General features: G+C 41.6%; 1 protein-coding gene across 1 annotated transcript in view; it reads left to right on the top strand.

The window, feature by feature from the left end:
* The window catches only part of mmp15b (matrix metallopeptidase 15b), a 30,598-nt gene that overhangs the window by 1,200 nt on the left and 17,024 nt on the right, over window positions 1-12,374 (top strand). Inside the window, exons 2-6 of the mRNA XM_037096065.1 lie at window positions 6,070-6,218; window positions 6,684-6,806; window positions 7,042-7,349; window positions 10,836-10,997; window positions 11,440-11,636. Of these exons, the coding sequence (XP_036951960.1) occupies window positions 6,070-6,218; window positions 6,684-6,806; window positions 7,042-7,349; window positions 10,836-10,997; window positions 11,440-11,636 (939 nt within the window). The remainder of the gene's footprint in view (window positions 1-6,069; window positions 6,219-6,683; window positions 6,807-7,041; window positions 7,350-10,835; window positions 10,998-11,439; window positions 11,637-12,374) is intronic.

The raw sequence follows: 12,374 nt of genomic DNA on the forward strand, positions 1-12,374 counted from the left end.
GAAGAACATTTATTTTCATTTGCAGCAGCTTTACCAAGTAGGTGGTAAAGAACCTACTGTATAGTCTGTTGCTGAAAATTAAAGAAAGGTAAGGCTGTCAAGCCAAGGCTGGTGAGGAGGCTCAATTTAATCAACATATGCATACAATTACATAACATGTTTAACTGATACTTTTGGTTTGTTGCAAAGCAGCCTCTAATGTGTAAATCAGTGTTCTGAGTTTAATCTGATCCTCACTCTTCAGATGGAAGGCGATCCATGCATAGCGGTTGGTCTGAGACCTCAACTCCTACTCTGTCTGGACAAAAAGGATGAAGTAGGAGGGAAGAAGAAAGAGGGAAAAGAGATTAATAGTGTTACTAGATTTGATTGAAAAAGGGTATGTCACAATAAGAGAAGTCTGTGGAGTAACCCATGAAAGAGAGAATAAGATGGAGGGAAAGTTGACAGGAGTTGTAGCGGTCACTCTCAGCTGTGCAGCATGTGATGGCTGAATGTGACAGCTGTTTTCTAACTGGGACACACACACACACACACACACACACACACACACACACACTGTGCACAGGCATGCTGGGCCTGGGACTCCGAGGCATCTTAGGAAATACAATGGACACTCTTGTCTGAAGAAAGAGAGCTGGCGAGAGAAACCTGTGAATAGGAGAGAAAGAGGATGAGAGAGCACGGAAAGAAACATGGCCATGATTTAACAGGCTTTACAGAGAGAATGCAGAAAAGTGTGCGACAGCAATTTGTAGGGAAGGCAGAGTAATATTAGAACGGAGAGGGGTAATCAGTGACTTAATTCGGCACATAACGAGACAACTTCCTCAATCCTCCTTGTATCCATTTAATCTGCAGCATGCTGTCTCTTCACATTCCTGCCACATCCCCCCTGCTCCCCTGTGATTGGCTATCACCATGTCCACAAAGAGTCACGTTGCTACAGTGATGGGAAACGACAGTATGCCATAAGATAGGATGTATCTCTGAGAATGCGTTTATTTATATGTTTTGGGATATTTCCTGCATTTGTTGCATGTATGGATAATTGTCTTACGTGCATAAAAGGAGACATGTCTGTTTGCCTGTCTTACTCCACAAGTGCTTCATGAAACCTTCGAATTGAACACATTCAGCTCTCTCCGTCCTTTCTGTCCATGTCCCTGTCTTTCTCACTACTCCATTTACTTATCCATCCTCTTGGCAGGACTTTGGGGGTAAGAAATGGCAGCAGACCAAGCCTCGGAATAAAAGCTCTGTTAGTATCTTGGCTGACATTGTGGTGGACACACACGCACACACACACACACTCACGCAAATGTACACACTCACACTCCTGGCAGGTTTTACAACTCCTTGTATATTGCTTGGTCTGGTTTTGGCAGGTAAGCTCAAGGACTCTTTGAAAGACCATTTAATGGACGAGGCTCAGCGCACATGCGCAGGCACCCGCACAGATACGAGCACTCCCCTATTCCTCGTGTTGTCTAAGGCTTGTTTTGTATTCAGCCCAGCTGATGAGGGAAGGTGAGCAGCCAGACTGAAGTACTTTACTGTCTTAGATGATCGGTGTAAGGGGTGGCAGGGGTTCATATACCTCCACATCTTCCAAACAGCACTGCTGCTCTGCCCTTGTACCTGACTACAGCCAGTTGTAAATACCTGCTACGAAGGAACAGAAAAAGAGCGTAGAGAGACAACATCAGATGCTTGGGTGTACACAGACACCCGACACAAAGACTCAAATGTCAACAGATATGAATGCATTTTCTTCTCCCTCAAGCACTATCACTGCAGCAATGAGGACCATGTGGAGATGCTGGTCACGGAGGAGCAGGGAGGAAGTGGACTGAATAAGAAAAGATGCATCTTGGAGATTACACAGGACAATAACTTTGTTTTTCTTCAAATTATTTTTACTGGAATTCTGATGGGAGTAGCAATTTTACTCCAATGTTTCTCCAGCAGTGTCTGTTGTGATTGGACGACTGTTAGTGGATACATTATAGCGAGTGCTTTGTTTTTATCAGCATGAAATATAAATGGCGGCAGCTGACATGGAACGACAATCAATACGGCCCATTACTAATCAGCTATTGAAAGACTTCCAGTCTTTTCTGGACATGTTTCGTGTCATTTAGGGATTCCAGTTATTTGCTTCAAACCATTTACTGGAATCCAAGCAAGACTTGAGTTGTATGTATGCAGCTCTTGTGATAAAATCAATGCAGTATGTTGATTGTGTTCAGTTATTTATTACCTGATACACTGATGTTGGTACTGGTGCCTACTTAGGTGCTGTGGAATAGCAGAAACATGTACCCTGAAGTTATTTGAGTTGAGAAGAGTGTTCAGTGAACCATGCCACCTGTTTCCCTCACCTTGACTTGATGGTGTTTCAGGAAATGCATGTTTGTGTTTCAGTGTTTGTGTGTGTGTAATTGTGTGTCCGAGTGTTTGAAGCTTTCTTATCTTTAGGCAGAGGTGGGTCATGGTCATGCCCAGTTCAGCCCTATCTACAACTCTTCCTGCTCCGAAAACACTAACACACACTCACTGATACAGCCACTACATCCACTCCCAGAGAGCTATAAACAAAGAGGAGGAATAATGGTAAAATATAGAATATTCTGCGTTCCTTTTACAGCTCTACTCCCACAAGAGAAAACAACAGAGGTGTAAATAACAGACAATTAAGGGCATTAACATAACAACATTTTCTTGATTGGTGATGGTGGGGCATACATTGTATTGTCTGTTATTGTGGTTTCTAAGCAATAATAAGGTGTGTGTACAGGACTGACTCACATCGTAGTGTAGTTTCACATTTGTGGAAAAATGTAACAGTGGAATGGTATAATATAATACAATATGACAAACCTTCACAGTCCTTATTGTGGCCATTTGTTTCTTCACAACAGCTTTTTTAGGAAGGTGCCAGGTAAACTACTGTTGGTTTGGGTCTGATCCAATTAATGCAGAGCTTTCCGCAAAGATATGGACTAGCAGGCTAGAGGCCTGGCATTACATGCCCTCAAACTGATTGTCGTCAGTATGAGAAGTGGAGATACAACTACTTAGATTACAAATTATATATGGCAATATATAATAATAACAGGCATTAGTAAAAACCCATTGGAGGGAGTGAAACAAGCAAAAACTGATGGAACAACAGACCACAAGTGTGTTTGGAGATTTGAGATGAAGTAGGGTATGAAGGTTGGAGCTCCCCAGGCTAAATGCTCCAAAGCCTGAGGGCTTAGATACTCGAGGTTGACACCCGTGACCACCTGATGGCTCGACTATAAAGACATGACATCTCAGGCGGAGAATAACAAAGAATTTTGCCTCACTGCACTTTATCTGTGAGTTATTTGTCTTTGAAGAAAAGTCTTCTGCATTGACTTTACCAAGTTATAAAATATTCTTTGTGAATATATATTCTAACTTTAAGAGCAGATAGTCAGAAAAAGCACATTGTGTCAGTAAGGTAGTAGGGTTGGGTGATGTCAGCCAAATTGGCATACGACAATGTCTGTAGTGAAACACTGTGATGGACGATGACTTTGTTGTTCCCGAATTTGAGGCAGCATGTCCCCTCAGTGTTGTCGTAACTTACCACTGTACTGTAACCCATCGGTGATTAGGTAGATCATCTGCTTTTACTTTCAGCATTTGATATTATTTAAATATTGTACATTTTGTCGCAAATGAGCTTACCAAACGACTTACTGCATTGCTTCCCACACATTGATTTATTTGTGGTGGTCAGCCCAAATATCAACACTGACCGCCACACTTTGATTTTCTATTTTTGGAGCTGCTCGTCCCATCAGTGAATAGCATGATGTTATATACTCCGATACAATGGATGGCAGTGTGGTTTTTAGTCTGCTGGTAAAATCAATGAAGAAGAGTAGGAGGACTATTTAATGCTGGCTAGGCTGTGACTTCTGCAAAGAAGACGGCTAGCCTCGTCGTTGAGATCAAGCCCCACAAAGAGCCAGGCCTCGAAGCCATTTTTGTCGTGGCCAAGACTTGTCAATACATCCTCATGTGATGCACTGGGGACTTTGTCCTGAAAGCTCACATAGTGAAAGACACATCTGTATAAAGGTAATAAAACCTTCACAGAGTCTAGAGGAGCTGCCCGAATACATTTTATCCCCATCCAATTAGCTCAGCGCTAAACCGGAGGTTAGTTGACCTGGTTGGCAGAAGTCTTGAATGTGCATGCTCCATGGCACCCCAGCCTGATAGCCACCGCCACAACTGAAGTTTGATTCCATGGGAAACACTGCTGATTCCATGCAGTTCCTTACCGCAGCTTAACATGCTTTAAAGATATAAACCCTCAATCTCCAGAGAAAAAGAGAAGAGGTGCTACCTCAACAAAGGCTATTGATGGGTGACAGTCGTCATTAACTACTTAAATTGATCACAGTGCATGAGATGCTATCACAATCTGTCAGACTCAGCTCAGCAATTGACAGAGATTGATTGATCAAGCATTATGCGTTCTGTTCATGATAATTAATCACAGCAGACTAGAAGGACTTGTCTAATGGTGGTGGAAGGACACATGCAGACAAAATATTGATTTTCTGCAGCTTGGAATGTTGGAGGCAGAGTACTTGTGTTGAAGTTATGTATAGGATTGATACCACCATATGGGCTGGTATTTTTAAGTCAGTAGCTCTGTGTTGACAACATCAGGTCCTCTTGTTAGTGGGTGATTTCCAAGAGCAGAAAATGCCCACACTTTGGCCATATGCGATTTTTATTAGATCCAATCATATAGTAGTTCTGTAGACAGTGTAGAAAGTGCAGGGCACTCAGGCAGAGAGTCAACAGAGTGAATCAACAAAGGTGTGGGAGACCATTTTTGATTAGTTTTTTATTGGACTGTGGGGATATTTGGTTTGTGCAGGACATACGTAGAGCAAGAACTAATAAACCCTTTTGAGGTGGGTGGTTACCACCTCCACTAACCCATCTGGTTGGCAGTACACAAATGTGACCAGAACATTTATGACCAGCATTTAATATTTATTAGCAAATGTTTTCTGTGAGATAGATTGGAAGTGATGAGCTTGTTTTTATGGTTTTAAAGGAATGGTAGTCGTAAACTACACATTACAAAGTATTATCGTACATTGTGAAAGATTGGCGTAAACTGGAGACCTGAACACACTGACATTCACACAGCTACTGTACACGCATGAGCACAAATGCACCATCAGACACACACCCTTTTACATTCCCTGCACCACCATGGAGAGTGGGGGTTATCTAGTATCTCAGACTACCCAATATGAAAGTGTGAGTGGGTATGCGTGTGTGTGTTTGATATTAGGTTTCCACATAACAGGTGGGACAGACTTTATGTCATCCGTGATTAGGCCAAGTATCACGTTTTCTCCCTCAAGTCTGTCATTAACCCCCACCCCCAAGCCCACCCACTTACTCATATAATACAGTCAGAGACAGAACAGTATCCTCATTTAGGCCTCCAACTTGATGTCCACCATGCACTCTTGCTTTTATATACAAAACTTTATGAAATAAAAATTCAGCCTATTCCACAGTAAAATATATTGTTACGTCACTGTTACTTTTCTTTAAAAAAAAAGGCTCCACAACGACTGCCACATTCCTCTCATTCAAGATTAAATAACAAATATGAGTATTTTTTCCACTAAGCCTGAGTATCAATGCATATCTGTCATATTATCATGTTACAGAAACTGAAGCTGAAGAGACAGTTCATTGTTCTGAGCTATAAAGAAAACAAACTGCCCATATGCTCATAAAACAGCTACTGCTGTTTTTCTTGTCATAAATTACCTCTTGATTATATAAAAAGTCTCCATCTTGTGAGATTCTGTGTAGCGTAAGCTGTCAGGGATTAGTCTTATTGCAAATCTTTATTTTGTTGTTGCTGTCAACTTCAGTGTAAACCTAATGAGTTCTGATTCAAGTGAGTAAGAAAGGCATTATACAAAAAGATGATGCTTCTTTATTTCACCCAGATTCCTTTGTGTTTTTCTTCCTGTGTGTCTCCAGTCATGGCTGAGAATGTATGGTTACCTGCCCCAGGCCAGCAGACAGATGTCAACCATGCGATCGGCTCAGATCCTGTCCAATGCTGTCAGTGACATGCAGAGGTTCTACGGCCTAGAGGTCACTGGACAGATGGACCCTCAAACCATCAGGTCAGCAGGGTGTTTTTCTAATGTTTCTGTACATTTAGGCTTATTAATAAAAGAATATGGCCCTGTACCTATAGTAACATTGTCCTGAAACTCATTTTGGGACCCAAACTCAGGTCATTGTTACTGTCAAGGTCTTTAAAGCCCCCAGAATGTATAAATAGGATGATTTGACCAATAATTTAGAATTATAGAAAGGGTTTGCTGGTCAAATCATGAGTGGGGTAATGTTTTCTTGTTAAGCAAGTTTCCCTCAGTTGCTTATGAGGAGCTGCTCAGCAGCCTGGCTGCGCTAGGCATCTTGCAGGTGTACTTTGAATTAAACAACAACAACTACAGAGACATGGAGAGGAGAAAGTTGGGATTTTAATGTCATTCTCCCCTTCATCTCTCCTCATGGGTGATTTTTCCTTTCAACACACCTTCACGTATTTCTTGCGTGCTCCCGACTTCTTTCAACTTCTTCAGTGCCATGAAGAGACCCCGCTGTGGTGTGCCTGACAAGTTTGGCGGCCAGATCAAAACCAATGTGCGGCGGAAACGCTTTGCCCTCACCGGACATAAATGGCTCAAGAGCCATCTCACTTACAGGTAAAAAATATGCTCTATTTGTTAAGAAAATCTTACCTGTCAAAAATCCACAGCATATGGACAAAGTCTTATTTTCTTGGTAACACTAATTTTTGTATTATGAATTGAAGTACTTTTAGTTTAAGTTATGTTTTTCTTTGGTTTTTGTTATGAATCAAAAATGGAAAATGTTTTACTTGAAACTTGTATGAGTCTGTATAAGATTATTTTCCTCTTCCCCTCTTTGTTTTAATAGCATCCAGAACTACACTCCTAAGATTGGAGAGTATAACTCATATGAAGCAATCCGGCGGGCGTTCAGAGTCTGGGAGGGGGTGACCCCATTGACCTTTGATGAAATCCCCTACCAGGAGATAAAATATGGACGACGCAAGGAGCCCGACATCATGATCTTCTTTGCCTCGGGTTTTCATGGAGATAGCTCTCCCTTTGATGGGGAAGGAGGCTTCCTGGCTCATGCCTACTTCCCTGGACCTGGAATGGGTGGGGACACACACTTTGACTCCGATGAACCATGGACGATAGGAAACCAGAATGTACAAGGTAAATAGATGAAGTCAGTATAATTTGTACTGTCTAACAGCTTATGAATTTTAGTAATATAGCAATTTAGGAGGAAAAAAATATTCGAAATGCAAAAATAACAATTGGAAAAGAAAAGGATGATCCAGGTATCGTTATCTACAACAAACGTCTTTGTAGGTATTTAGAACTTTAAAGAAACACAGTCTCATGAGGCTTCAGGTGGGTGGATGTTGAGTTGAGTTGGTGTGTAGTATGTGTTTCTTTACATGTGTGCTTCAGGCTGCAGCTTGCTGTATTATAAAGCTCTTGAGGGCTTGGATGATGCAAGGGAGTCATTGGTAGTGACTAATGGAGGACTGAGAGCTTCTCAGGTCATGGATCATTTCTGCGAGTCTTCTGCTGATGAGCAGTCTGCAGCACTTTAGTTATGCCTTGGTGTATAGGTTGTAATGGATCCATGCAATATTGTGAACAGCTATCCCCATCAATTTCCTCCACACCTAACTAGACTTGACATGGTGCAGCCTGATACGTCATTTCTCATTTGTCAGGCTCCGCTACTCCATTTACCTCTGTAAAAGTTCAAAGGTGACACACAGTCTTTGCCCCAACGGCACCTCTTTATAGTTCTCAAAGATAACAAAATTATATTGCTGAGATTTTATACTGAATTACATTCATCCATAAATGCTGTGATTCATCGACCATGGTCTGCACAAGCTGCATGGGAGACAAACACACACCGATGAAGGTATTTGTACTTATGTGCTTTTGAGGACTTCTTTTTTGCTTTAATCATTGCGTCAGTTGAACCACATCCTCCAAACCTGTGCACTTTTTCAAAGATGAACTCTACAATCAGTAACAGCTCAAACCAACACCAATGTCTATCACTAATCATATGCAGAATTACGGATTAAGGTATTATCTTCACTTTTAAGAAGCTTCCAGTGTTCCTCTCCTTGCAGTGCACCCATTAACCTTGCTGACTAGAGAGGGTTATTTGCGACAATGGGCTTTCCTGCCCTGTTATCTACATACACACAGCAGACGCTGACCGCTAAAGTGTGTGTGTGTGGACATCCGACCATGTGTGTGAGTGCCTGTATCTGTGTGATCAGCTGCGTGTGGGATGTGTCGCAGGACAGATCACAGGGATGGTGGAATACCACAGTAAGTGGGAGTGTGTTCCACTCTGGAGATCTATAGACGGCTCTCTTTGTTGCACCAGGCCACTTACACAGCTTAAAAGCAAAGTCCAAACAAATTACAATCTTGTCTGACTTAAGTTCGACACATGTCCAATTAGCTGAACCTTTCACAGATGTAGTCTTCATTCAAATCTGGCATTTTTACTGCATTTCAATTGTATTTGTGCTGAAACGAATCCCCTGCCCTTTGTGAAATTTAAATGTGTAATTTATTTCTGTGAAACTCACGAGATAAGTCCATTGGCTATCTGACACTATACAACAAAATTGAGAGTGTCTATTAGTCATACAGGATTCAGAACTCACAACAAAACATAACAGTTTTGCTTAATTCAGTTAATTGTTTCAGTCAATATGAACAAAACTGTGTGGTTCTAGCATATAAACAGGGTATTTTTTTTGTAATTCTTGGTGGAACATGTGCGTGTGAAGTATTTTTTAAAATTCTTTGAGTGAACCTACAGAAAAATATACATACAGCTGAAGTCTGCCGCAAGCTCGATGGTTTTGCTGATATTAAGATTTAGGTCCATGTGATGAAGCTCCCTATCTGTCTCTCTCTGTCTGTATTTCTAGTTCAGACATTTTAGACTTGTCTTTTTTTGGTAATGTTAAAAAATATGGATATTCCACCTGAACTACCACTTTTCATTTGCTGGTAAAAACAAAAGTAAAGGAGATTATACTGTAATCTCACATGAAGCAGTAGAATTGTATGAAGTAAAAAGGAGCCTTGAAGAGCCTCAGTTTGGATCATCCCTTCTGAAGGGTCCTGAAGCAAAATCAGCTCTGACTTCCTTTTGGATGGGGTGAAACAAAAACAGACTTACTAAGGGATCAAAAGTTACACATTAAAAATGGATGTGAGGGCCATTGACGGTAAAAGCACAAATCCATTGAATCTGTTCTTTGCAGAAACTGTGTCTTTTTCCTGATCTGTGACCTAAGTTTTATGAGTCAGTGATAAAAATTCTATTAGGCTAATCATTTCTGGTGTAAACCTTGTGACGGGCAATGTGATTAATCAGCCCTCCTGCCTCGGATGCTCTCACGAAAACAGATTTAGGGTTTATCCAACTCACTTTCTGACATGCACAGTCAAACACACCTTACGCAGATGATATGCTATAGGCCAGTTGTGGGAAAAGGTAAGGTTTTTGTGGTCCTTTGTGGTCAGATGAGACCAGTGTGAGTAATTCAGTGGCAAAAGTCAGAGCAAACTTTGAGAGTGCATTCTGGTTGTCAGGGTGCTGCTTTTGTGCTTCTTTTCCTTTACTGGGAACCCCCACTACTGCTGATGAACGAGGTATGAGACAATGGTAAACAAGTGAACAAAGTTTCAGAGGGTTTAGATAGGATTTGACTGTGTGTGTGTGTGTGTGTGTGTGTGTGTGTGTGTTTTAGGGTAGTCAGAATTAGCAATAGATGCATTGGCTGAACTTCTAACTTCGTCAAGACTTTTGAAGTTTACTCCTTTTTTCTGTCCAACTGAATGGTTGTCACAGTTACCTCACAAAGGCCTCTTTATCTGCTCTAAGCGCTCTCACTCTCTCTATTTTTCTCTCTCTCTTTTCATCCTCAGCTATCCCTCGCACACTGGTCTTGCCCTCAGCTGTTTTCCCTGCTTGAGTGTTAGCTGCAGCTAAATACACCATGTCATATGACTCTGAAATTATAGATAGCAGGGGAGATGAACTGTTTGTCCTTGTGTGTGTGTGTGTGTGTGTGTTTGTGTGTGCGTGTGTTTGATTTGCAAAGAGGAATTTGGAGATGTACAAGCAAAGGCATCTAGAGGATCTCCCATTTCCCTTTATGCAGAACGGTAACATTGCCAAGTCAGAAGAAGTTGATGCTGTGGTCAGTGTGCCACGGCCAACTTGTTGACTTGTCAGTACGTAATTGTCACTAGTGGCAGTGCACAACGGCATCCCTTGGTTGGTTAAAAATGTTAGAAATGTATGCTAAATCATATTAGAGGTCATTAGCCTGATGAATTTATCCATCAGATCTGTGAAAGTTATTGTCAACAATACTGACTGAGAATAATACACAGCCAGTGTCATACATTGACTGCATTGATTTACTAGGACTTTCTGCTGTCTGGGGTTTGGAACTAATGCAGCCCTTGTGTGTTTTTCATACAGGCACACATGTATGAATACAGAAGAACATTCACATTCTCCCTCAGTACAAACTCAAACAACCCGTCTCTAGAGATCACGCATTAAACAATGAGGTGTTTTTACCTTTCTCCCTCCTAAACTTGTCTCTTTGCTTCATCATATCATTTCAGGTAACGACCTCTTCCTGGTGGCAGTCCACGAGCTGGGCCACGCCTTGGGTTTAGAGCACTCCAACAACCCTCTGGCCATCATGGCTCCATTTTACCAATGGATGGAGACTGACAACTTCCAGCTGCCTGAGGACGACCTGCGGGGCATTCAACAGATCTATGGTAGGATGGTTTTTGGCTCACTCTCCTAGTCTTTATTGTGTACAATGTGTGTATTCCCAACAAAAAAGACCACTCTGTCAAAGAAAAAAACATTTTTTTAAATGTATTTATTCATTATTCATTTATTTTTTGTGATGCCATCAACCTGCTAGGGACTTAATTTGAAAATCAGCCTTTATCGCTAATTCTTGCACATTTATATGACAGACTCTGGTGCTCATGTTAATTAATGTTAATATTAATGTTAATTCATTTCCCCTTCTGTAAACAGAAATGCAATCTCAATAGGTTGCTTTAATTTATTGAAATTACACAGACTTAACCTTTGGTGTTGTCTTCTTGTCTCGGCCTTGTGTTTCTTCATTTAGAGAGTCCTATATGTTGTCATCATACAAAATACTGAAAAATAGGTTGAACCCACCCTGTTTGTTTATCCCTCAAGGTCAACCAGACAGTGGCCCCACCCAGGCCCTGCCCACTGTAACGCCCCGTCGCCCAGAGCCTAGGCCACCTCAGACACCTCCTCGGCATCCTGACCGCCCTAGGACCACCGAAAGACCAGATCACTACGGACCCAATATCTGTGAAGGGAACTTTGACTCGGTTGCGATGCTCCGAGGAGAGATGTTTGTTTTCAAGGTAAATATTCTGAGGTTCAAGGAATAGGGCCACAGCTAACTTGTTTATGTTATGAGCACAGCGCATTAGAAGAGATATGTTAACCCTCCTGATGGTTTACTATATGTCATTGCTTGGAAATGGAGCTCGCCTACAGCAGCATAGCCATCGTGACAAGTTAACTGTGTCAATAAATTAGTTATTTGTTGCTGCAAAATCAGTTTGAGACAAATGGTGTGTGCACGGCCAACGAGGGGTCTGTTTCCAATCAGGTCCTTGTGGATTGTAAACCGACAGGGCCAGTTTTTTATGAGACGGAGCACTGTTAAAAGGGTGGGGTGTTGTCAGGTGTTGGCCTTAAAGAGCCTCTGGACCCGCACAAAACACTAACAAGGGCCGAGGCAGCAGTGAGCTATTAGTGGGGATTTTACCTTTAAGAGATAATATGGTAGAAATCATTGTAATGTCTTTGTTCATTCTCAAAGTTGAATCAGCAGAAAATTCAGCAGCAAATATGACTCAATTTCTTCCTGTGCATTTCTTCCTCTGTCAAATAACACTATACATAGGGCAGCTCTACAAAGATCAGTAATGATGTGTTTCAGTGGGAGAGGTCAGAGGAGGTGTGCAGTATCAGCAGTGTTGTACACTGAAGAGCTTTCCAGATATTAAACAAAGCTGAATGTAGGACACCCAAGCTTCACTGTAAAGGAGCTTCAGCTTCACTTACAGAGCTATTGTCATGCTCTGTGAAAACTT

This window comes from Acanthopagrus latus, chromosome 4 (genome assembly GCF_904848185.1).
Source record: "Acanthopagrus latus isolate v.2019 chromosome 4, fAcaLat1.1, whole genome shotgun sequence".
In the NCBI taxonomy this organism is placed as follows: Eukaryota; Metazoa; Chordata; class Actinopteri; order Spariformes; family Sparidae; genus Acanthopagrus; species Acanthopagrus latus.